Raw genomic sequence first — 25,356 nt, 5'->3', positions numbered from 1 at the left:
ATTCCACTAATGAATATGAGGTTTCTTTCTATTATTAACTGTTATGTATCTTTTAAAAAAGATAGTCTTTCTTAATGAGACCTTCAGCTTTGAGATTTAACTAGGGAAGCAGCTTCCCTTTGCAACTAAAACTACTATCTCACAGCCATCCTGACAGCTGACAGAAAATTGAGAATTTCTTACCTCTGAGAAATTAACAGCCAAGGGAATGATTCCGGCCACGTAACATCCCACCAACATAGCCAGAGACAGCAGACTAATGGAGATGAAATCATCCATTCTGCCCTCCTTTATTCACCCACAACCACTAGACAACAAATTTCCAGTGGCTTTAAATGGTGCTTAGGTTCTTTAAACAGGTGTAGTGGTTCCAAGAGAGTGGGCTTTCCAGTTCTTTAGGCCTTCCCACCAGCAGATGTGTTCACGAGGCACCTTCCTCTTGAATGTACCCGGCAACAGACCCTTTTTGCTGATATTAGCACCAGAGAAAGCTTACAGCAATCTAAGGTCCCAGGTTCTGGGTTCTCAGATGCCAGTCATTAGATTCTCGTGGGTTAACAGAGATGGGAAAAAGTCAATGGGGAAAATGTGCGAATGATCGATTTCTTCGATTGTCGGATTGAGGGTGGCACAATGTCTTAGGCGGCGGCGGGTAAGTGACTCAAGCGAACCTGTTCGTTCCCTAGGCGCCCCTGTCTCCAAGAGGCGGCCCCGAAGGTGATCCGCCCCCCAGAGCAGGAAACCAGCCCACCAGTCCCAGCAAACTCTCCTCCGAGCCTGGGATGAGGAAAGGAGTCCTGCAGGTCTCTAACGATGGGTCCTAGGGGTTCAGCAGCAAAGTTGACACAAAGCTGTCTCTGCCCCATACCCGGTGCTGCCCATGGTACTGCACTCGACCGGGCCTTGACCCGGAGTCGCCGATACTACAGCTGCCATGGCCGCCAAGTGGCACCTCTTCATTCCATCCACTTCCGGATTGTCTAACCACCCCCTCCTTTACAAAGGCACTTCCGGGTTACAACCGACCTCTGGCCCAGGATACTTACGTTGCCGCCATTTTTGAGTAGGGCTAATTAAAGATGTCTGATGTCACTGTCTATACCGGTGATCACTTGAGCCGTATGTTTAATAACGAAAGTACGGAAGACAGCGTCTTGAAAAAAAAATAATTCTTCCTAAAGCTTGGAAACTTTCCCTTACTTACCTCTTTGCCTTTATCGAAGATGGCTGAAACAGAGTCAGTAGCTGCTCTAGCTGCCGGAAGTGACTGTGCCTCTATGATCCAAAAGGCTCTTTTGCGTTGCATTCTCGACGACTTCCGGCGGCTCCTCTCGCGAGGATTGGCTGTTAGCGGCGTTGTAGTTAAGCTCGTGTAACGGCGACGGTGTCGGCAGCTGCTGTAGCGAAGAGAGTTTGGCGCGATGGTGAGAAAGGCCTCCGCGGCTACCCGAGTCCGAGTCCCCGGCCTCCAGAGCGACCCCAGCCCCATACGTTTTCCTCTCCACACGAGCCCCATGCAGCGCCGCGTGATGCTCCCCGCCACTCTAGTCGGTGGATTGATCCTTCCCGCCGCAGGGACGCCAGGCCTGACTCTAGGCCTCGGAGACCCGGTCCGCCGTGCGGTTGCGCGCCCGCCTGCTCGCTCGGGTCAGGCGTGCCTTGGGCCTGAGGATGAACTCTCTCCCGATTGTTACTCGGTAGAGGGAGACGTGGGGGTGGTGTTTTGTTTGTTTTTTGAGATAGAGAGTCTCACTCTATCGCCCAGGCTGGAGTGCAGTGGCGGGATCTCGGACCCCTGCAACCTCCGCCTGCTGGGTTGAAGCAATTCTCCTGTCTCAGTCTCCCTAGTAGCTGGGATTACAGGCGCCCGCCACCTCGCCCGGCTAGTTTTTTTATTTTAGCAGAGACGGCGTTTCACCATGTTGTCCAGGCTGGTCTCGAACTCCTCACCTCAAGCAATCCACCCGCCTCGGCATCCCAAAGTGCTGGGATTACAGGCGTGAGCCACCGGGCCCTGCCGGATATGGTATTTTTCCCTCCAAATGCTCTAGCCTGCTGTAGGAACAATGGGCCAGGGTTGTCTAACTATTCTCGAAGCTGACAGATCCAGCTATACCCAGCATGTGGGCCAGGAGAGGACGTATTTGCTTTGCAGTGTGTTTTCTCAGCTTTCGTTTTCCTGTGCTCTGCCTTTTTTTTTTTTTTTCCTGTTTTTGAGACCTCTAGGTATTGCATGTGGCGCGTCCCTCAGCCCTCGATCCTGTACTTATCTGTATTTATATCCTCTTGGGGCTGGAGGCTGAAAAGTAGGCTCAGCTCAGAGACCAGCTCTATTAGAACCCAACCGGGATGATCAGTAAGCTCCAATTCGAAGAAAGTGACCAAAACTGGCTTGAGAGGTGGTATAATCTGTAAAGAATTTGAGCAGGAAAGCAATGCCATTTAAAAATGATAACCACTTGACCACAGTTTTTAAAATGTATCATGTTATGTTCTTAGTGATTTTTAATCCTTGTCTTTGGGCAGTAAGTATTGAAAATAGTAAACTTTGCCCGGTGTTCATTTTAAGACTAGATATAAAAAGCAACATGCTGTATAGCTTTTTCCATTCTTACCCTTTCAAATTAGTCCTTTAATTTGCATTAGAATTGGAATACAATTATTATAGTAGCAGTTGAGATAGCTAGTGTATAGGGCAAGCTCTGTTGCAAGAATGCACGTGGTTTCTACAAAATTATTTTTTCTTAAATGACTCAATCAAACTTTTTGAGTAGATAGCTTACAAAGACTTCTGTATAACAAATAATCTAATATGATGCTTTCTGTGGCTTTTAAATCGATTTAACAAAGGCTTTGACTGCTCAGGTTATTACAGGTGAGAGTTAATCCTTCGTCTCTTGTCACCAAGTTCCGTTTTTATGTCAAACCCTCTGAAACTTTTAGTCCAAGTGATTTAGTTCTTGATGGGGAGAGAAGGGTATGATAACCCTTGGTTTTGCATGTCATGTTAAATGTACTATTTTTCCATTGTTTATTCAGAAAGTCTGGGCTTCAGCTATTTCAGTTCCAATTTGATGGTTAAAAATTCTGATCATTTTGTCCAGGCGCGGTGGCTCACGCCTGTAATCCCAGCACTTTGGGAGGCCGAGGCAGGCAGATCACCTGAGGTCGGGAGTTCAAGACCAGCCTGACCAACATGGAGAAACCCCATCTCTACTAAAAAGACAAAATTAGCCGAGCATGGTGGTGCATGCCTGTAATCCCAGCTACTTGGGAGGCTGAAGCAGAAGATTGGCTTGAACCCGGAAAGCAGAGGTTGCGGTGAGCTGAGATCGCGCCTTTGCGCTCCAGCCTGGGCAACAGGAACAAAACTGTCTCCAAAAAAAAATTATGTTATTCCAAAACAGTTTAGGGTTCCTGTTAGGAGATTTTTGTTTTCTGGTTTTTGGCTGAAAAATACTAGTACGGCAGAAGAGAAGGAAAAAGGTGAATAGTTTGATTTGGGACTGGATTTACAGTGGAGTTGCATCATACTTGCATTTAATTAACCTTACACATGTAGCAAAAAATTAGGTGGGTCATATTTTCAACAGACCAGTGAATTCTCAGCTGGATGAGATTTTTTGCTCCCCAAGGGACATTTGTAACAAAGAATCAGTCAACCCAAAATGTAATAGAGCCCAGGTTGAGAAACACTGAGATTGATTTGTTAGTGACTGATCACTAACAAAAACATGTTTCCCAGTGAGCACGAAGTGGAAGACAAGTCTCTCTGCTATTTTTCGGGCATTATTTCACATTTCTCATAGTGTGATGACCTAACTTTCTGTGTGATACTAATATGTGATTTTGGTATGAGAAAGCCCAGTAAGGCAAGTCATCTACTAGGTGAATAGTTTAATGGATTTTTAAGGGTAATTCTTACGATATGTTTATATTGCTAATTTACTGCTTTAATGTTAAGTCTAACCCCTGGATAAAATGTGACTTTGCTCTTATGCTAAGGTTGGAAAAAAAGCTTAAGTTGAAACCATGCTTGTGACTATTATACTATTTCCCCTTTTGTTTCCTTTCATCAGCCCATCTGAGTTTTTATTAGTGACTTAAGAGCATTAAAGATGGAAAGTGACCACTGGAGACAGAAAACCTAAGCAGGTTTATAATTTAGTTGGGAAGAAAAGATACAAAAGAAAAAGGAGGGCAAGGTAGCTTATACTGATTACTTGTAGGCAGTAAGTACGGTAGGACTGGGAGACTTAGGGAGACCGTACAGCAGAGTTGTGAATCCAGCTAGATACTACACTTAGACTAAGACATAAATATTTTTGTGGGAAAAGTATCCTAATTACTTTTTTTTTTCTTTTAAGAGATAGGGCCTCACTCTTCGATACAGTGGTGTGATCATGGCGCACTGCAGTCTCAGCCTCCTGGGCTCAAGGAATCCTCCTGCCTTAGACTTCCAAAGTGCTGGGACTACAGGCATGCACCCGGCAAATTTTATTTTTTTGTAGAGACAGGGTCTTGCTATGTTGCCCAGGTTGGTCTCAAGCTTCTGGCCTCAAGTGATTTTCCCCCTCTCAGCCTCCCAGAGGACGAGGATTATAGGCATGGGATGCCATGCCTGGCCTCTCTAATTACATTTTAATAACTAGCATCATTATTGCATTACAAATGGGGATTTTTTTTTTATCATACTATGAATTTCTCAAATAGAAACTTATATTGAAATCATGTTTTCCCCCTGCAGTCTCACACCATTTTGCTGGTACAGCCTACCAAGAGGCCAGAAGGCAGAACTTATGCTGACTACGAATCTGTGAATGAATGCATGGAAGGTGAGTTTAACACTAATCAAGGAGTAGAAAAATGTCTCATTTAGGAACTGGGTTTTCCCCCTCCAAATTTCTTTTTTTTTTAATAGTCCATCCACCCCAGGGCCTGCCTTTATCACTTCCAACCCTCCAAATTTATTGAATTGCTGATTTTAGGAGGGAAAGCAGATATTTAGGATGGACCATAATTATTGAACATTTTATTTATTTGTTTGTTTATTTATTTATGTATTATTTGAGACAGAGTCTCGCTCTATCACCCAGACTGGAGTGCAGTAATGCGATCTCGACTCACGCAACCTCCGCCCCCCAGGTTCAAGTGATTCTCTTGTGCCTAAGCCTCCCAAGTAGCTGGAACTACAGGCATGGGCCACCACACCCAGCTAATTTTTTGTGTATTTATTAGAGATGGGGTTTCACCATGTTGGCCAGGCTGGTCTCGAGCTCCTGACCTCAAGTAATCCGCCTTGGCCAGTTGAACATTTTAAACATTAATTATGTATATAGTATCCTCCTTGCTACAAGTATTAGGTGTTTTTTTTTTTAAACTAATGTATATGATGAGTGACTTTCCAGAGCTGCTTGTTGTTTTATAAATATTCTCTTATTATTTGTCACATGTTATTTTGTTACAGTATGGAAATATTTTACAGGTATCCCTTATATATTCTGGTTAAGCTCAAGCACTATAGGCTTGTGTGTCTGTTTGTTTTTAATAGGTTGTTTTAATAGATTTAAGGGATACAGGTGTAGTCTTCTTATATAGATATATTGCATAGTAGTAAAGTCTGGGCCTTTTTTTTTTTTTTCCTTAAGAGACGGGGTCTTGCTCTGTCACCCAGGCTGGAGTGCAGTGGTGATAATGGCTTATTGCAGTCTCAGTTTCCTGGGCTCAAGCAGTCCTCCTGCCTCAGCCTCCCAAATAGCTGGGACTAGAGGCACCTGCCACCATACCTGGCTAATTTTTTGGTTTTTTTATAGAGATGGGGTCACTGTGTTGCACATGTTGGTCTCAGACTTTTAGCCTCAGGCAGTTCTCCTGCCTTAGCCTCCCAAAGTTCTGGAATTACAAGCATGAGCCACCGCGCCACCCAAGTCTGGGCTTTTAGTGTAGCCATCACCTGGTGTACATTGTACGCAGTAGTGATTTTTCATCCCTCACCATTCTCCCACCTTTTGTAGTCTCCAGTGTCAGTTATTCCACTCTGTCTGTCCATGTGCACACATTATTTAGCCTCCACTAATAAAAGAACATTAAATGTTTGAGTTTCTGAGTTACTTCACTTGAGATAATGACCTCCAATTCCATCCATGTTGCTGCAAAGACATGGTTTTATTCTTTTTTTAATAGCTGAGTAGTATTCCATGGTATGCGTGCGCATGCATTCTCATACACCACATTTCCTTTGTCTAGTCATCCATTGATGGATACTTAGTTGATTCCATGACTTTGCTGTTGTGTATAGTACTGCCGTAAACGTATGAGTGCAGGTGTCTTTGTTTCTTTTTGTTTTTTGAGACAGAGTCTCACTCTGTCGCCCAGGCTGGAGTGCAGTGGTGCATCTCAGCTCACTGCAACTTCTGCCTTCTTGGTTCAAATGATTCTCCTTCCTCAGCCTCCTCAGTAGCTGGGACTACAGGTGTGTGCCACCACGCCCAGCTAATTTTTGTATTTTTAGTGAAGACAGGGTTTCGCCACGTTGGCCAGGCTGGTCCCGAACTCCTGACCTTAAGTGATCCACCCACCTCGGCTTCCCAAAGTGCTGGGATTACAGGCGTGAGCCACCACTCCAGGCCATCTACTCTAATTCTTAAAGAAGAACATGGCATTTTTTCTTCATCTCTTTACAGATCCATTTCTCTGCTGACGTTTCTGCCTGCTATTGATGTAGATTTTGTATGCAAGCTCTCTTAGCAAATTGTTACCTAACCTACATTATCATATTTGGTCTTTGATTCTGCAATACTCTTATTTCTCAGGGCAGTTTCAGGGTTGTAGAAAAATTGAACAGAAACTACAGTTTTTCCCATATTACTCTCTTTCTTCACCCCTACACAATTTCCCCTATTATTAATGAATTTCACTGGTGTGGTACATTTGTAACAGTGGCGAACCAGTATTCATTACTGATAACATTGTCATTAAGTAAAGTTCATAGTTTATACTAGGTTTCATTCTTATGTCCTACATTACTGTGGATTTTCCCAAATGCACAGCGTCATGTGTCCGCCATTACAGCATCACACAGAATGGTTTTACTGCCCTGCCCTAAACATTTCTTGTGCTCTACCTATTCATCCCCTCCTACCCCACCCTCAACCTCTGGGAACCATTGGTCTTTTTACTGTCTCCATAGTTTTGCCTTTTCCAGAACGTCATATAGTTGGAATCATTATCGTGTGTGGCTTTTTCTTAACTGGCTTTTTTTACTTAACAATGTGCATTTATTATGTTTCCTCCCTGTCTTTTCATGACTTGGTAGCTCTTTTTCTAAAAATTAAAAATGGTGATTTATTTCCCATTTAAAAAACTAAAAAAAATGTTAAGATAATTATTAAATAAGTTCTCACATGATCTGGTTGCCAAATGGTAATTTTATTATTCTATTTTTTTTTTCTTGTAGTAAATATTCCCCTGTAGATCAGAGCATTTTTTTCCTCCCCCCTTACTTTTTTTTAAGAGCAGTTAAAGACTTTAAGACCATGTTTTTAGAGCAGTTTTAGGCTTATGGGAAAATTGTTTGGAAAGTGCAGAGCTCCAGCATACGCCTTCTTTCCTCCCCTTCTTAGTTTCCCCTATTAGTGCATCTTCTATTAGTCTGATTACACTTGTTGGGATTGATGAATTAATATTCATAGATTATTATTAACTAAAGTTCGCAGTTTATGTTAGGGTTTACTGTATGTGTTGAACATTCTGTGGGTTTTGACATGTATAATTACATGTATCTACCTTTACTGTATCATACAGAGTAGTTTCACTACCAGAAATCCCCATTGCTCCACCTATACCTCCTTTCCTGCCACCACCCCCAAACCCCTGATCTTTTTACCATCTCTGTAATTTTGCCTTTTCTGGAATGTCATGTTAGAGTTATGGAGTATGAAGCCTTTTCAGACTGGCTGCTTTAACCTAGCAATATGCTTTTTTTTTTTTTTTTTTGGTGTGCGAGACAGAGTCTTACTCTGTCACCCAGGCTGGAGTGCTGTGACGTAATCTCAGCTCACTGCAACCTCTGCCTCCCTGGTTCAAGCGATTCTCCTGCCTCAGCCACCCAAGTAGCTGGGATTACAGGCCTGCACCACCATGCCTGGCTACCTTTTTTTGTATTTTTAGTAGAGACGGGTTTTACTGTGTAGGCCAGGCTGGTCTCAAACTCCTGACCTCAAGTGATCCGTCCACTTCGGCCTCCCAAAGTCTGGGGATCACAGGCATGAGCCCCCATGCCTGGCCAACCTAGCAGTATGCTTTTATGGTTCTTACTTTTTGTGTGTGTGGCTGCATAGCTCATTTCTTTTTATTGCTGAATAATATTCCCTTGAATGAATGTACCATGGTTTGGTTATCCATTCACTTATTGAAGAGCATCTTGGTTGCTTCTATTTTTTGGCAATTATGAATAAAGCTGCTATAAACATTTCTGTGTAGGTTTTTGTGTGGACCTAAGTTTTCAGCTCATTTGGGTAAATACGTAGGAGAGTGATTGCTAGATTATGTGGTACAAGTATGTTTAGCTTTGTCAGAAACTGCCAAACTGTCTTCAGACGTGGCAGGACCATTTTGCATTCCCACCAGCGTGAATGAGTTTCTGTTCCACATCCTTACCAGCATTTGGTGTTGTCACTGATTTAGATTTTAGCCATTCTAAGGTATCTTATTGTTTTAATTTGCAGTTCCCTAGTGACATATGTCATCTTTTCATGTGCTTATTTGCCGTCTGCATCTTTATTGAGGTATCCAGATCTTCTGCCTATTTTTCATTGAGTGATTATGGTTAAGTTTTAGGGGTTCTTTGTATATTTTTGGACATTAGTCCTTTATCAGATAGATGTCTTATAAAGGTTTTCTCCCCGTTTGTGGTGTCTTCTTACTTTCTTAATAGTGTCTTTTGGAGCACAAAAGTTTTTTATTTTTATAAACTTTAACTTGCATATTTTTCTTTTTGTGTTTTTGGTGTCATATCTAAGAAACCATTGGTTTATCCAAGGTCACAAATATTAATGCCTTTATTTTTTTCTATGGGTCTTATAGTTTGGGCTCCTACTTTTAAGTCTCTGGTCTATTGTAGGGATGTGTCCAACTTCATTCTTTCACATGTGACTATCCTGTTGTCCTAGCATCATTTGTTGAAAATACTGTTCTTTGTTGAATTGTTTTGGCATGCTTGTCAAAAAGCAGTTGACCATAAATGTGAGGGTTTGTTTCTGGACTCTCATTTTTGTTCCATTGATCTGGATACCTATCCTCATGCCAATACCATATTGTCTTGATTAGAGTAGTTTCATAGTAAGTTTTGAAATCAGGAAGTTTGAATCCTCCAGTGTTGTTCTTTTTCAAGATTATTTTGGCTGTCTTGGGTCTCCTACATTTCTGTGTCAAATTTAGGATTAGCTTGTTGGTTTCTGCAAAAACCGCTTGGATTTTTATAGGAATTGCGTTGAATCCGTAGATCATTTGGGGGAGTATTGGCATCAGGTCTTCCAACTCATGAACATGGGATGTCTTTCCATTTATTAAGCATGGTGTGGTGGCTTTACTTTCTAGCATGGCGTGGTGGCTCACACCTGTCATCCCAGGACTTTGGGAGGCCAAGGTGAGCGGATTGCTTGAGCCCAGGAGTTTGAGACTAGCCTGGGCAACATGATGAAACCCCTGCTCTCCAAAAAAGTACAAAAATTAGCTGGGCATGGTGGCGCATACCTGTAGTCACAGATCCTTGGGAGGATCACTTGAACTTAAGAGGTCAAGGCTGCAGTGAGCTGCAGTTGGGCCGCTGCACTCCAGCCTGGGCAACAGAATGAGACTGTGTCTCAAGGGAAAGAAAAGAGTCCTTCCATGACATTTTATAGTGTAGGGTGTACACATTTTGTACTACTTTTGTTTCGTTTATTTCTAAGAATTTTATTCTTTTTTACACTGTTATAAATGGAGTTTTCTTAATTTTATTTTCAGACTTGTTGTTAAAGCATAGAAATAAAACTTATTTTCATATACCGATCCTATATCCTGCAACCTTGCTGTACTCATTTCTTAGTTCTAATAGATTTTTATTGTTTCCTTAGGATTTTATATCTGTAAGATAATGTCATCTGCAAATAATGATGGTTGTACTTCTTTCTTCCTTTCCAATCTGAAGGCCTGTTATCTCTTTTTCTTGCCTAATTGCCCTGACTAGAACTTCTAGTACAATGTTGAATACAAGTAGCACAATAAATATTCTGGTATTCTTCCTAATCTTAGCAGAAAAGCATCCCGTCTTTAACCATTAAGTATAATGGAGGCCGGGCATGGTGGCTTATGCCTGTAATCCCAGCACTTTGGGAGGCCGACGCGGGTGGATCACCTGAGGTCAAGAGCTCAAGACCAGCCTGGCCAAAATCGCAAAACCCCGTCTCTACTAAAAATACAAAAATTAGCCGGGTGTGGTGGCACACACCTGTAATCTCAGCTACTCGGGAGGCTGAGCCTGAGGCAAGAGAATCACTTGAATCCGGGAGGCGGAGGTTGCAGTGAGCCGAGATTGCGCCATTGCACTCCGGCCTGGGCAACAAGAGCAAAAAATCCATCTCAAAAAAAAAAAAAGTATAACTGTGGGTCAATGCCTTTTTAACATATACAAATTTATTTTCCTAGTTTTTATTTTCTTTCCATTCATTAACTCATGGGTGATATTCTGTGATCACAATGTAGTATGCCAGTAGCAATAAAAAACCCTAAGATAGTTGTTTAATAGTTCTGTGGTTGAATAGTATTTTTATTAGGAAATTTATAAAGTTAATTTGGAGCTAATAAAAGGCTTATGTATACAGTATAGGACATGTTTTTTCTAGATAACTAGCATTTATGTCACTTATCCATTCATCATAGTAGTCTTAAAATAGTTGACAGCGGGAATAGACTGAAAAGGTGTATTCTCCTTTTGTGGGAATAAGAAAGGAGAGTATCAGGCCGGGCACGATGGCTCAAGCCTGTAATCCTAGCCCTTTGGGAGGCTGAGGCAGGCTGATGACCTGAGGTCAGGAGTTCAAGATCAGCCTGGCCAACATGGTAAAACCCCGTCTCTACTAAAAATACAAAAAGTTAGCTGGGTGTGGTGGCGGGTGCCTGTAATCCCAGCTACTTGGGGGGCTGAGGCAGGAGAATCGCTTGAACCCAGGAGGCGGAGGTTGCAGTGAGCCAAGATCGCATCATTGCATTCCAGCCTGGGCAACAAGAGCAAAACTCCATCTCAAAGAAAAAAAAAAGGAGAGTATTATTGAATAAAAACTAAATAGATAATGTACTCTATAGCTAATTATAATTAGTAATGTGGGCTTGCTATTAATGATTTTGCTCATTATCTTTTTTATTATATTTAAGTACTTATATCCTTGTTCATGTGCTAATGCTTTATATGTATTATTTCAAATAAACCTCACAATTCTATGAGGAGGCACTCTTAACTCTGTTTGACAGGTGTGGTTCAGGGAATGGCATCGTTTGTCCTCGGTTTGACAGGGGCAGAGCTGGAACTCAAGTCTGTCTGAATCCATAGTCTAGGATTTTTTGTTTGTTTGTTTGAGACAGAGTCTTGCTCTGTCGCGCGGGCTGGAGTGCAGTGGCCAGTGTCGGCTCACTGCAATCTCCACCTCCCAGGTTCATGCCATTCTCCTGCTTCAGCCTCCCGAGTAGCTGGGGCTACAGACGCCTGCCACCATGCCTGGCTAATTTTTTGTATTTTTTTAGTAGAGACGGGGTTTCACTGTGTTGGCCAGGATGGTCTCGATCTCCTGACCTCGTGGATCCGCCCGCCTTGGCCTCCCAAAGTGCTGGGATTACAGGCATGAGCCACTGTGCCCGGCCTAGTCTAGGATCTTAAATATACATTAGGATAATCTCTTTCCTTGTTGCCAATTTTTTTTTTTTTTTTTTTTTTGCTCTGTGGCTTTAGGAAGAATTACTGAAAAACCTGTTAAGACCCACAATGTTATTTGTTTGAGCCATCAGATGGCAAGTCTTTAAAGTCCCTTAGCTCCAGTGGTTTGAAGTAATCATTTTATTATTAAGACACAAAATAGTTACACCAACATTGTGGTGAATTTCTCAGCTGCCCAGACTGGAGCGCAGTGATGCAATCATGGCTCACTGCAGCCAAGTGATTCTCCCACCTCAGCTTCCCAGGTAGCTGGGACCACAAGCACACGCCATCACGCCTGGCTAATTTTTTAATTTTTGTAGAGATGAGGTCTCCCTGTGTTGCCCAGGCAGGCTGGTCTTAAACTGTGGGGCTCAAGTGATGCTCCTGCCTCTGCCTCCCAACGAGCTGGGATTACAGGTGTAAGCCACTACACCTGACCTGGTGAATTTATAAAATAAAAAAGTATTTGCTAGTGGCAATAATCAAAAGCCATCAATCTATCATCTTTTCCCCAGCCCAACTTTATTAACGTAAATATGATACCAACATATAACACAGCTCATAAGCACTGCTCATATCTAGAAGTGTATGCGATTGTAAGATTTTGCTTTTTTTCCTATCCTTTCTTAGGTGTTTGTAAAATGTATGAAGAACATCTGAAAAGAATGAATCCCAACAGTCCGTCTATCACATATGACATCAGTCAGTTGTTTGATTTCATCGATGATCTGGCAGACCTCAGCTGCCTGGTGTAAGTATTAGCCAACATGTCTTTTATCTTGTATTTTCTATTGTTTTTCTGTCTCTTTGAGGTGATTTATGGTATTGGGAGCTAATTATGTGCCTGATACTGATCTTTGCATTTGCATAGTGTATAGTAATTAATATTTCTCTTACAGAAATAAGAGATTGGCAACATAAAGCCAAAGGCACAGAAAAAAGTAACTTTGCTAATTGATATAGTTAGTATCCAGAAAGGATCCTAATTAATAAGTTCCATGTCCCTGTTCTTTGTACCTTATACCTTATTTTTTTTTCCTTTACAGTCTTTGTCCTAAAGCCATTGGTTTTGGATTAAAACTAAGATTATCTTTTTTTCATGACATTTCAAAAACTTAAATATGTGTATAGCTGAAATTTAATTTCAATCCTACCCTGTGTAAGTACGTATATTTTGGTATGTTAGAGTGAGATTTTTTAACGTATTTGTTATAGTTTGTATGATAATCTGCTTCTGACAACTACTAACAAGGAGCATAAAGTGTTACTGTAGACTTACCTAATCTTTTTTACATTAGCGAACAGAAATTGAGTGTAAATACAGCTCATTTAACCGAGGAAAATGGAAGCACCTTATGATACGATACTCAGTCATCAGATACTTGAATATTTATTACATGTCAGGTGCTGTGCTAGAAGTTGAAAGAGCAGTGATGAGAAATATACAAGTCTTACTCATAGGCACTTCCTGGATCACCACTGGAGCCAATCATGGAATGGGGCTGCACCATGCTGTCTCCCCAAAAGTTCCAAAACACGCATTTCCTTGGGATGTTTGAGTTTTGTTTTCTGTACCTCTTCATTGTGTTCCAGTTGTAGCCATTTCGCTTTGATCACTCAGAACATTCAAATGAATGTTGCGTGGTACTTTAAGCCATTCAGACATCTATAGGAAAAACATACCAGACAGAGGGGACGAGGGACAGCTAGTGTAGAAGTCCTGAAGTAGGAGTGCCTAGCATGTTTGAAGTCATTAAGGAAGCCTTTGAGGCTGCAGAGGAATGAGTGAAGGAGAGAGTCTTAGGAGATTGGAGGAGCAGGGAGCAATGATATCCTGGAAGCCAAATAAAGAAGTGTGTCATATCATTGATAGAACAGATATGTGAGGACTGAGAATTTAATTGACCCCTGGATTTGACACTGTGAAAGTCTTTGGTGACTTCCAGAACAGTTGTGGTAGAGTGCCAGGAGTAAAATGCTTACAGATTTCAGTGTATGGGAGGGAATGAAGAGAGGATTTATAGGTGGCCATTACAGGCTTTTTTTTTTTTTCCTTTTTTTTATTTTAAGAATTTTGCTTGAAAGAACAGAAAAATGGGGTTGTAGCTGGAGAAAGAAATTGCTTTTTTTTAAGTGGGAAAAGTAATGGTAAGTTTGCAGGCTGATGGGATGATGTACCAGAGAAGGAGAAACTGATAGCTCAAATTGGCTCTTGGACAGTTCAATCATAAAAAAGGGAGGACAGGCAAATTTGGGAGCTGGGTGGAATTATCTTCTGTATGCTTCAGTTATCTCAGAAAGATAAGGAGCAAGGACATCATTTGAAACAGGTGTTACAGGTTTGTGGAAAAGTAAGAAATAGGAAGGTGAAAGAATTAGGGAACTGCAATTAATTCAGGGATGCATTAAGTGTCCTCCAAAGTACCTATCTGATAGTGATTTAAAGTGAAATCAGTCGTTGTGATCATGGGATTTTTTTTTTTCCTAGTCTCTCTCACCTGGATGGTTACAGGTGAGGAGTAGGTAGAGAGTAAAGATTTTGCTAAAGGTTGAGGGCGTATATGAGGATAACAGCAATGACTGAATGACCATGAGCTTTAATTGGGGGTGTAGGAGGAGGTGCTGGAAACAGAGGTAGATTAGTTCATTGTAGGTCCCACTGGATCAAGGATTGCTCACATTAGAGTGTTAGGAAGTGGTGATCAGAGAATGACATGCTTGAAATTAGGAAATTGAAGTGGTTGGAAATGACAAGGTCTAGGGATCTGGCCAAGAGAGGGTAGGAGATGAGATCATTAGAGGAAAAGACTTCATGGAATTGGGAGGCCTAAGTGTTGACAGAATCATCCACTGGATATGAAATTACCAATAATGTGTATATTAATTGATAGAATTTAAGAAGAAGTTGCTTTGTGTTTGTTCACTGCTGCATCTCTGGTACATAATTAGTGCTGAGTAAATATTGGTTATATAAATGCACGTCACTTGTGTTGTTATTTGAGGAATAGCTTTCTAAAATTATTGATAATTTTCTATTTCCCTTATTTATATTACAGAGCTATATTCTGCATTGATTAAAAATTAATGATTGTCATTATGGTTTTATAAAAGAACCTTACTGAAACATTCAGGATCTAATCCTGACGCTTTTGGGATGTCGTACTTACTCCCAGTAAGTGGGAAGTAAACTTGAAGCAAAGGATCATGTTTTACTTGTCTTGGGAGGCTGTGGTTAAGAGCTAGCTGGAGTGGCAGAATTAGACATAGCTGGGTTTGAATCCTGGCTCTACCATTTGCTAGCTCCCTTTGACAAGGCAGCTTTGTATTGCTAAACTTTAGTTTGCTAATTTGTAAAATTCAGACAAATCTAGTTCATAAGACTCCTTGTGAGGATCAAGTGCTTGCTGAGCACAGCATTATTAGATATGCAGCAACTCCCTTTTCAACTAGATTGAAGAAGTCAGGATAGAGTTTTATTTTTAATTACAAGCATGTTGTTAAATTTGCCAGGAGTAGAATGATATGAATTTTAATGTCTACGTGTGAGATAAATTATAAATTTCAAGTGAGATTTAAAAGGTGTTGAGGTTTTTTCAACAATATGAAAATTGAACAGAGTAAAACAGTTACAAGTGACATGTTAATGATATACAAGTATGCCATTAATGACAGAACATAACTTTTCTAACTTTGTACTAGACTTTATAAAAAAAAAAAATTTTAGAGACAAGGTCTTGCTATATTACCCAGGCTGGTCTCAAACTCCTGGACTCAAGTGATCCTCCTTCCTCAGCCTCCCCAAGGGGTGATATTAAAGGCATGAGCAACTGTGCCCGGCTGCATTAGACTTTAAAATGTAAACTAGAAACCATATCTAGCATACTAAACTGATTTTTAATACAATATTTGCTATATTAAAGCAAAATAGGGGGAAAGCTTTAATTATTACCTAGATAATTCTTCCCACCTACAGTATTTCCAGAAATATAGAAGAGAGGTTAATGATAATTTATGGTTTTTTAGTAGTTTCAGAGTGTTAAAAACCGTAAATTATCATAGATTGAAAACCTGTAACTATTTATGTTTGTTTCTAATGTTGAAAATTTTCTGGCCTCTGAAAAACTTTCAGAATCAAATTTAGGATTTAAAACTATTTTCCCCAGGTGACTTTGGTTATGTCCTTTTTGTTCTTTGAATATTCAGGAGAAATCACGTATTTTTTCCAAAGAGGTCACCCACTGCCACAGCACATCCTGTGATTTGGGCCATTACTCCTCAGACCAGAGACTGGGTCCATTTTTGGTTTGTAGATGGTTGTGTGCTCATAGCTTCTATTAAATTTACATGGCAGTGACCTAGGACTTTTTTTTAATTAATTCTTTTTAAATAGTGTAGGTGGAAATGGAATAAATAAGATTCTACTTTGTAACATGACTAAACCCAGAGCAAACTGACCATGCATTAATAATAAAATTAGGCATGAAAATTTGTATTTCGTATAAAGTCAGAGTCAGATTTTTCCAGTTTTCTGATCTGTATGTTTTTTAAATAAGCTTTTTGTAAGGTGAAAATAATACCCTTTTGATTATGCAGTATTTTCTTGTTTGCTTAGAGACATAAAGAACATTTTCACCGTCAGTTATTATAATGACAAGAGGTATTCCTGATCAGTAAGAGAAGTTATCACTGAAGACACTTCTGATTTCACTGCGCAGACTCACAGCTTCTGTTCCTATATAAACCTACATTCATTGACCATAACAATAGGTTAAAAGATTCATCTGTGCCAATGACTAGGCATTTTATTAAAGTATTTAACATTTAATTGTCTCATTTTCAAGTGCCGGTTAACAGCCATCGACACACAGCTTTCCATAAAGAAGGCATTATTGCTTTTTTTTTTTTTTTTTTTTTTGGAGATAGAGTCTTGCAATGTCGCCAGGGTTCAAGCGATTCTCCTGCCTCAGCCTCCCGAGTAGCTGGGACTACAGGTGCGCGCCACCACGCCCAGCTAATTTTTGTATTTTTTTTTTTAGTGGAGACGGGGTTTCACAATGTTGGTCAGGATGGTCTTGATCTCTTGACATTGTGGCCCGCCTGCCTCAGCCTCCCAAAGTGCTGGGATTACAGGCGTGAGCCACTGGCACCTGGCCTACTATTTGATGAGTTGGAAAATTGCATGCAAGTTGATGGATTCCTTAATGTTCACAAACCAGAGTGATTTTTGTTGGGGGGAATGGTATAAACAAAGCCTGTCCCACCCAGATATGATAATTGTGAGAAATTTTGTTCCTTTTTAAGTTATTTTCCAGTGTTAATATAAATGTTATAGTCTCTTCTGCTACATTTTGCAGTAGACTAGCTTAGAGCTTATTTAATTAGGAAGCATGGACAAAGAGTTTTCAGAAAAAATTACATTTTAGAATTTTTAAATTTGGTTAAGCATTTTTAAAAATGGGAATCTTGTACATTTTTAATAAACCAGATTGTGACCTTACTGTTCAGAGGAAGAATATGATGTTAATTTTATAAAGCATTCCTACTTTGGAATTTATTTCCCTTGCCAAAAATTGTAGTTTAGGTTTCTAACTTAGTGATTAACAGTGAGGACTCTGGAGTCAGGAGTATTTAAAATCTATCTCCAGTCCAGCATTACCTAGCTAATAACTTGCTTCACTTTTTAAAGCCTTGGTTTCTCATTTATGAAAAAGGAGGCCAGGTGCGGTGGCTCACGCCTGTAATCCCAGCACTTTGGGCGGCCAAGGCGGCTGGATCACTGGAGGGTCAGGAGTTCAAGACCAACCTGGCCAACATAGTGAAACCTGGTCTCTACTAAAAATACAAAAAATTAGCTGGACGTGGTGGCACACACCTATAGTCTTACCTACTCAGGAGGCTGAGGCAGGAGAATCATGTGAACCCAGGTGGCAGAGGTTGCAGTGAGCCAAGATGGCACCACTGCACTCCAGACTGAGTTACAGAGTGAGATTCTGTCTCAAAAAAAAGCAGGGGTCGGTGGGGAGGGGGGAAGTGAGGATAATTGTACCTACTTACAGGGTTGTAAAAATGAGTTAATTCAGATAAGAATTTAAAGCGACACCCAGTACTCTGTGACATCTTACTAGATACTACTCACAGTCCCATTGGAGTTTTACTGCTAATGCTAGTCTGTGTACTCCTTTTCCTTCTGATTAGAGATATTTTGGAGCTTACTATATCTTCTGATAATTCTTCTCCATAGGCCTCTAGCATTATTTATTTTAAAAAGCAAATCCTAAAATACAGGTTTAAGATTTCCTTAATACTTTACAGGGGGAGGGAAATTAGCAAGAAATCTTTGTCGCCAGTGCATGTTTTTTAAAGGTTTTTTAGCTAATTCAGAATAAACATTGCAAATCTAAAGTTTGTTCTAGTATTGTTGTTTTTGTTTTTGTTTTTTTGAGATGGAGTCTCACTCACAGGAGTGCAGTGGCACGATCTCGGCTCACTGCATCCTCCACTGGTTGAAGCAATTCTCTTGCCTCAGCCTCCCGAGTAGGCAGGACTACAGGCGTGCACCACCATGCCCAGCTAATTTTTGTATTTTAGTAGAGACAAGGTTCCACCATGTTGGCCGGGCTAGTCTTGAACTCCTGACCTCAAGTGATCCACCCACCTCAGCCTCCCAAAGTGCTGGGATTACAGGCATGAGCCACTGCACCCAGCCAATTTTTTTGTTGTTGTTTTTTAATCACTAAAGGAACCATAAAAATAGAAACTATGTAGGAGGAAGAACACATGGTTTCTGGTCATACTCTGTCAAGAAGTAGATATGTAACATATTGGGCATTTAACTTAAAAGTTCTAAGTCATGTTTTCTTTTTCCACTATAAGATTGTACTAGGTGATATAAAGTTCATGTCACTTAAAATTCAACGACTGTGTAAGTAGCTCTTTCAGCTTTTCATTAAGTTCATTTTTGGAAGTGTGCACATCTATGCCATCATTGGACAGTTATAATTTGGGGATTTAAACACCTGGCAGTGACTGACCACTGTGACTTTGCTTATTCCCTTTCTCTCCTCAGTTACCGAGCTGATACCCAGACATACCAGCCTTATAACAAGGACTGGATTAAAGAGAAGATCTACGTGCTCCTTCGTCGGCAGGCCCAACAGGCTGGGAAATAATTGTGTTGGAAGCACTGGGGGGGTTCGGGTGGGCTTGGAACACAGGTGTGTACAGCGTGCTGTAGTGGAAGTTTTGTATCATAGTAATCCTGTTTCCACTTTGTTATACTCTAGCCAAGATTGACTGTATTAGATGAAATGTGAGGATCTTGTTCAATCGGAAACCCCCGTTACCTCCTCTTTTTCTTTCTCTTTTTTTTTTTTTTACTTAAACATTTTTATGATGATTTAGATGGAAGTTGTTCTTCGTCACTTAATGTTGGTTCCAGTCCTTCAACTGTTCATATCTACTTTATAACATTCACATACTAACCCTTCTTCAAGATGGGGTGAGGGGTGGAAATGCAGTTTAGCCATGTCCTCAAGATAAAGTCTTGGTAAAAATAAATAAATGTCCTTTAGATATATTTTCTCCCTGAGTGCTTTTTTTTTTTTTGTCTTTGAACATTGAATTTTCTTGCAAAGCATTTTTTCATTTTAAGTTTAAAAACCAATAGCTGCTACACAAAGAATTTGAAGAAAGTTTAAGTAGTGTGCAACACATTTTGCTGTGATTTATGTGAAGCTAATAATACTTTTACCTCACTTTTCCAGCATAATTAAATGAATCTTAATTATAGCTCCAAGGTTTGTACCTACTATTGATGCAGACATTATAAATGACTTTCTGGTGATAAAGCTTGTCCACAGCAGCAGCAGACAGATGAACTTCTTAGTGTTGATCAAATCAAGTTCTCTTTCTAGGAGGTCTTTGTGCCCTTTTCAGAGCCTTCAGTTGGATACTAGTTACCCACTACCGTAGGGAAGCTATAAGGGCAAGGGAAAAACCACAAAAAAGTGTAAGATAGTCTTGTCTCTTTTTTGTTGTTGTTTTTTTGAGACAGTCTCACTCTGTACCCAGGCTGGAGTGTACTTCCAATCATGTCAATCATGTATTTTCAATGAGCAAGTACATGAGCACCCTCTGATTCTGCTATTAGCACTTTACCAACAGCCAGTGATATCTTGACACAGCATAAGATTGAAAGTTTTTTGGAAGGCTCATGATTGGTTTAATATCCCCCTGTTCCTGCCTCTACTTGCACATTAGGGCCTTAACTATTTTTTTTGTTGTTTTGTGCAAGACAAAATTTTACCTGGAACATACTCATATGTGCTCAGTTTTTCTGTAGAATAATCTGGTTAATGAAATGTTATCACTGTACCAAGAGATTATTAGAATTTTAGGGTACCTGACAAAATTAAGTAGAGTTGTAGTTAATGTTTCACTGTGAAACCAACCAAATTTTAAAGCTAAAATAGGCCAGGTGCGGTGGCTCACGCCTATAATCCCAGCACTTTGGGAGGTTGAGGTGGACAGATTACTTGAGGTCAGGAGTTCAAGACCAGCCTGACGAGCATGGTGAAACCCTGTCTCCACTAAAAATACAAAAAGTAGGCGGGCATGGTGGCACACACTTGTACTATCCCAGCTACTTAGGAGGCTGAGGCAGGAGGATCCCTTGAACCAGGGAGACGGAGGTTGCAGTGAGTGAGCCGAGATTGCACCACTGCACTCCAGCTTGGGTGACAAAGACTGTCTCAAAAAAAAAAAATAAAGCTAAAATAATCTCACAGAAAAAGAAATAGATCCAAAAGTAATCTGATTGTCCTGTTTTTCATTTGGCCTGTGCTGCTAAAATAGTTTTATTTCTTTAACAAATAGAGGATCTTTGGCTTTATTTATTTATTTATTTATTTATTAATTAAATACTCTAGAGCAGATCTGAAGGGAATGAGATCCCTTGATTCTCAGATATAGTACCATTTCTGGTGTTGGGCTTACAGAGGAAAATATGAGAAAGGAATGTGAGAAAGTATCTGGGTTCTAGATGTTGAGTGATGAGAACAAAAAGAAGGGGAGCAGTGTTTGGAATCATTAAAAGCTTAAGACTAGAACTGGAATAAATACAGAGAAATAAACATTTGTCTATGTCCCATAATACACAGAAAAAGAGCCTAAAGTAGCCTTTTTGTGAAGGTGAAATGTGCAATGAAAGTTTCTGTGGTTTGGCCTAGGTACAACCACTGTCCTTGTGTTAGAGATTTAGAGTGTTGGTTGATTGGCCTTTCCCCAACCACAAGTAAAACAGGTTTGATTTCCGCTTATTAAGTGATATTTTATACTGCTACATAAAGGTGAAACCTACCAGACAGATTATAAAATTTCCGATTCTCTAATCCAGATTTATAATCTAAATTTATATACCTGAGAATTTCTAAAATATTTCTTGATAATGGCCATTTCTGTCCTGTAGTGCTTGATTTAAGAGGTCCCAGGAGTATAAAAAGAGTTCAGCGATCTCACTTCCCTTCCAGTTCTCTGGCTTAATATATTTCCAGCAACTTACTAAATGCTCAGACAGGTTATGTGTCTTAACTCCCATTGTTGGGACAGAAGTAGTAGTGAACTGTTTTACTTTCAGCAAGAGAGGGACTTAAGGGATGAGCAAATAATTTTGTACTGTCCTAGAAGCAGACCAGGCTGGGTTGGGGGAGAGAGGACAGGGTAGTTTTCTTAGTATGATTGTCAACTTTACATCAGAATGGTCTTCCTTTATCAAATTGTTTTAACTAATCATTTGAAGGTTGGAATGAAAATCAGGATTGATACATAAATTGATTAATATTACTATATTTGTAAGGGTACTTTTATGTTCATGTTTTTTTTTTTTTTTTTTTTTTTTTTTGAGACAGTCTTGTCACCCAGGCTGTAGTGCAGTGGCGCGATCATGCCTCACTGCAGCCTCAATCTCCCAGGCTCAGGTGATCCACCTTAGCCTCCTGTGTAGCTGGGATTACAGGTGCACACCACCATGGCCAGCTAATTGTTTAAATTATTTTTTGTAGAGATGAGGTCTCCTTATGTTGCCCAGGCTGGTCTTGAGATCCTGGACTCAAGTGATCCACCCGCCTTGGCCTCCCAAAGTGTTGGGATTACAGGCATAAACCACTGCACCCAACCTAGGAATACTTTTGGAAGAAATATTAATTTATATGTTAGCATAATGATACTAGTATTGCCACTTAGACATAGCATTTTACTGCCTAGGAAATATTTCTACATCTTTATCATCACAGCAACCCTTTGAGATAGGAAGTAATTATATCTCTATTAATGGTAAAAATAAATAAATAAAAATTTAGATTGCCTAAGTGATTCACCAGATCACAAAGCAATACCAAAATTTTGCTAGATGAAAAAGACAAGGTTTTAACCTCAAAGACCTTGAAGGGGAGCCCTAGAATATGAATAGCTGTGCTAAATAATGGACCTCTAATTCTTGTCAAAGGGACCTTTTTAGACTCAATCAAATATTTGGATTCACAAGACCTGAAGAGGTCTTACTTGGCACCAATTTAATCAAAAGCATAGGGGACACAGAAAACAGCTTGCCAGCCCAGCATCATCAAGTGTTTCTCTTCCATGGGAGTATTCCTCATGGCAGTTCACACAGCCATCCAAGAATTATCCTCCGAACACACAGAAACACACAGTAGCTCAGATGCAAGAGATAAGACTTAGGTAAGTGCAAGAGCTACCCCAACTTAGAAGTTTCATGTACAACAAGAGCCACTAACTCTTGTAATAGCTTCATGGACATAGTTTCTAGGTCCCTGCAAGGAGCATGCCCCATTTACAAGTCATTGTATTCAGAGAAACAAGGCCATGTCTTCCCATCAGGTATTCATTGTTTCTCCCAGTCTAGGTGTAATTTATCACATAGGGGTCATGTTTCTCATAAGCAGTCTTGTCTAGTAATACATTGCACCGTTGTGTTTCCTCAGGAACAGAGCTACAATGTTAACCCAAGTTGACCATGAGTCAGTGTATTACATAATGGTGCAATGTATTACTAGACCAGATTGCTTATGAGAAGCATGGCCCTAAGTGGTTACCTTGGGTTAGCTTTCTAGCTCTGTTCCTGAGGAAACATAATGGTGCAATGTATTACTAAACAGGATACTGATGGAATGATTAACTTCAGAAGAAAAAGTGACATGGAAAGTTGAAAGAGTTTGTGTTAAATGGTCTTAACTCATTAAATGAGTAAAATGAATTACTATCTTGGAGGAAAGGAGGCTGGGCATAGAATGGGGAGTCAGAAGAACAATTCTCAGAGCTCATACAGGGTGAGGAAACAATCTGACCACTAGAGTCCTGTGTCACCAACTAAGGGATTCACTGAAGCCTCCAAAAGTGTTAAAATTTGTAATAAGACCAATGGTCCCTTAAATTAAGGCTACTATAGACTTACCATAGCAAAGTTTAAAAACGCATCTTAGGCCAGGTGTGGTGGCTCACACCTGTAATCCCAGCACTTTGGGAGGCCGAGGCAGGAGGATCACATGAGCCCAAGAGTTGGAGGCTGCAGTGAGCTATGATCACGTCACTGTACTCCAGCCTGGATAGCAGAGTGAGACGGTATCTGAAAAATAAAAAGTATGACAACAATAGTGTTAAGGACAATAGGGGGAAATGGAATACATGGTTGAAATGTTTTTTAACGTCAACAGTAGACTGAAAAGTTAAAGATGTCTATTTGAGGGCCAAGCATGGTGGCTAATGCCAATAATCTCAGCACTTTGGGAGGCCAAGGCAGGAGGATCACTTGATGCCAGGAATTCTAGACTGCAGTTGAGCAACATAGCAAGATCCCGTCTCTACGAAATAAAAATTTAAAAATTAGCCAGATGTGGTGGCATGTGCCTGTAGTCCTAACTACTCAGGAGACTGAGGCAAGAGGATCACTCAGGCCCAGAAGTTCATGGCTTCAGTGAGCTATGATTGCACTCCACCATGGGTAACAGAGTGAGAACTTGTCTCACAATAAAATAAAGATCTCTATTTGTAAACCCTAGAGAAATCACTTTTAAAAAAAAGAATCCAAAAGAAGATAGGATATCAGGATAATGTGGAAACCTGCGGTTGGAGGAGTTGCCATGGTAATGCTAACTCCCACCTTCATCTACAGGCTTTTGTTGTGGAGGCTTTTGTTTTACTGTGTGCCAGGACCCCAGAACAAAGAATAGGTGGGAAAATAGATAACAAACAGCAATATGGTAAATTTAGACCCAGTCAATAATTTCATTAAATGTAAATGGTCTAAACATTTCAATGAAAAGACTAGGATTGTCAGACTGGATCGTGAAGCAAGACACCACTATATGTGGTCTATAAGAAATCCACTTTACATGTTAAGACACAGATAGAATAAAAGTGAAAAGGATGCGGAAAATATGTCATGCAAACACTAAGCATTAGAAGCAGGAGTGGCCATACTTAATATAAGGCAAGGAGACTTCATAACAAGGAATATTACCAGGGATGAAGGGGGATGCTTTGTAATGATAAAAGTGTAGCTTCATCAAGAGACATAACAATCCTAAAAATATGTGCACCTGCTGTGGTTTGAATGTGTCTCCCAAAGTTTATGTGTTGGAAACTTAATCCCAAATTCAACAGTGTTGGAGGTAAGGCCTAATAACAGGTGATTGGGTCATGAGGGTATGAGCCTTATGAATAGATTAATGTCATTTCCGCAGGAGTGAGTTAGTTATCATGAGTGGTCTTGTCATAAAAGTGAGTTCAGTCCCCCTGCTCTCTTTCTTGCTCTCACTCTTTCTTGCTTTCTGCCTTCCACCATGGGATGACATGAAGGCCCTTGCAAGGTGCCAGTGCCATGCTCTTGGACTTCCAGGCTCCAGAACTGTGAGCCAAATAAGTTCCTATTGTTTATAAATTACCCAGTAAGTATTCTGTTACAGCAACAGAAAATAGACTAACACATCACTCAGTGACAGAACTTCAAAATACATGAATTAAAAACCTCGGGATATTCTAATGTGCAATATACCAGTACTATTCAAAATGTTGCACACCTGAGTATCTTGAGCAGATTTTTATTTGGTTGGTCTGTGGTGGACTCACAGTCTACAATTTTAACAAACTTCCAGGTAACCACACTTTGACTAGCAAGACATCCTACACGATACTGCTTTTCATGAGGTAGCATAGGAAAATGCCTGGTATATAGTAGGTGAACAGTAAATAGTGATAGAATCTGACTAAACAGAACAAGGCACATAAATGGCAACAAAGATGAACAAGAATGATCTTAGGCAGTAGGGATAGAGAAGAGCATAAACTTTAGTACATGGAGCAGTATAACATTTTTATGGGAGGGAATGCTGGGG

At 40.3% G+C, this 25,356-nt stretch overlaps 2 protein-coding genes across 6 annotated transcripts in view; one reads left to right on the top strand and one right to left on the bottom strand.

Moving 5' to 3' along the window:
- The window catches only part of SLC39A9 (solute carrier family 39 member 9), a 67,527-nt gene extending 66,011 nt beyond the window's left edge, over positions 1–1,516 (bottom strand). For 2 of the 4 annotated variants that reach the window (XM_019009827.3, XM_019009829.3), the window contains exon 1: positions 1,205–1,516. In XM_019009827.3, the coding sequence (XP_018865372.2) occupies positions 1,205–1,516 (312 nt within the window). Of the gene's footprint in view, positions 1–183 lie in introns of all 4 variants that reach the window. The other 2 variants (XM_004055357.5, XM_019009830.4) reach the window with 2 other exon arrangements.
- ERH (ERH mRNA splicing and mitosis factor) lies at positions 1,303–19,526 on the top strand. 2 transcript variants are annotated; one of them, XM_004055362.4, is made up of 4 exons: positions 1,303–1,424; positions 4,748–4,835; positions 12,581–12,701; positions 19,017–19,526. In XM_004055362.4, exons 1-4 carry the CDS (start codon positions 1,422–1,424, stop codon positions 19,117–19,119), a joined length of 315 nt encoding a protein of 104 aa, XP_004055410.1. In that variant the 5' UTR covers positions 1,303–1,421; the 3' UTR covers positions 19,120–19,526. The 2 variants fall into 2 exon arrangements, with proteins under 2 accessions (XP_004055410.1, XP_055218171.1); XM_055362196.2 differs by lacking the exon at positions 1,303–1,424 and adding an exon at positions 1,691–2,026.
- The last annotated feature ends 5,830 nt before the right edge of the window (positions 19,527–25,356 follow it).

Source organism: Gorilla gorilla, chromosome 15, assembly GCF_029281585.2.
Source record: "Gorilla gorilla gorilla isolate KB3781 chromosome 15, NHGRI_mGorGor1-v2.1_pri, whole genome shotgun sequence".
Taxonomy (NCBI): domain Eukaryota; kingdom Metazoa; phylum Chordata; class Mammalia; order Primates; family Hominidae; genus Gorilla; species Gorilla gorilla.
Note: the sequence above shows the minus strand (reverse complement) of the source record. Positions and strands in the feature narration are given on the sequence as shown.

Bases quoted from the DNA above. Each gene is read 5' to 3' on its own strand.
- ERH (XM_004055362.4), top strand. The intron at 4,836-12,580 runs GTGAGTTTAACA...ATCCTTTCTTAG, and splicing joins TGTGAATGAATGCATGGAAG to GTGTTTGTAAAATGTATGAA. The intron at 12,702-19,016 runs GTAAGTATTAGC...TTCTCTCCTCAG, and splicing joins GCAGACCTCAGCTGCCTGGT to TTACCGAGCTGATACCCAGA.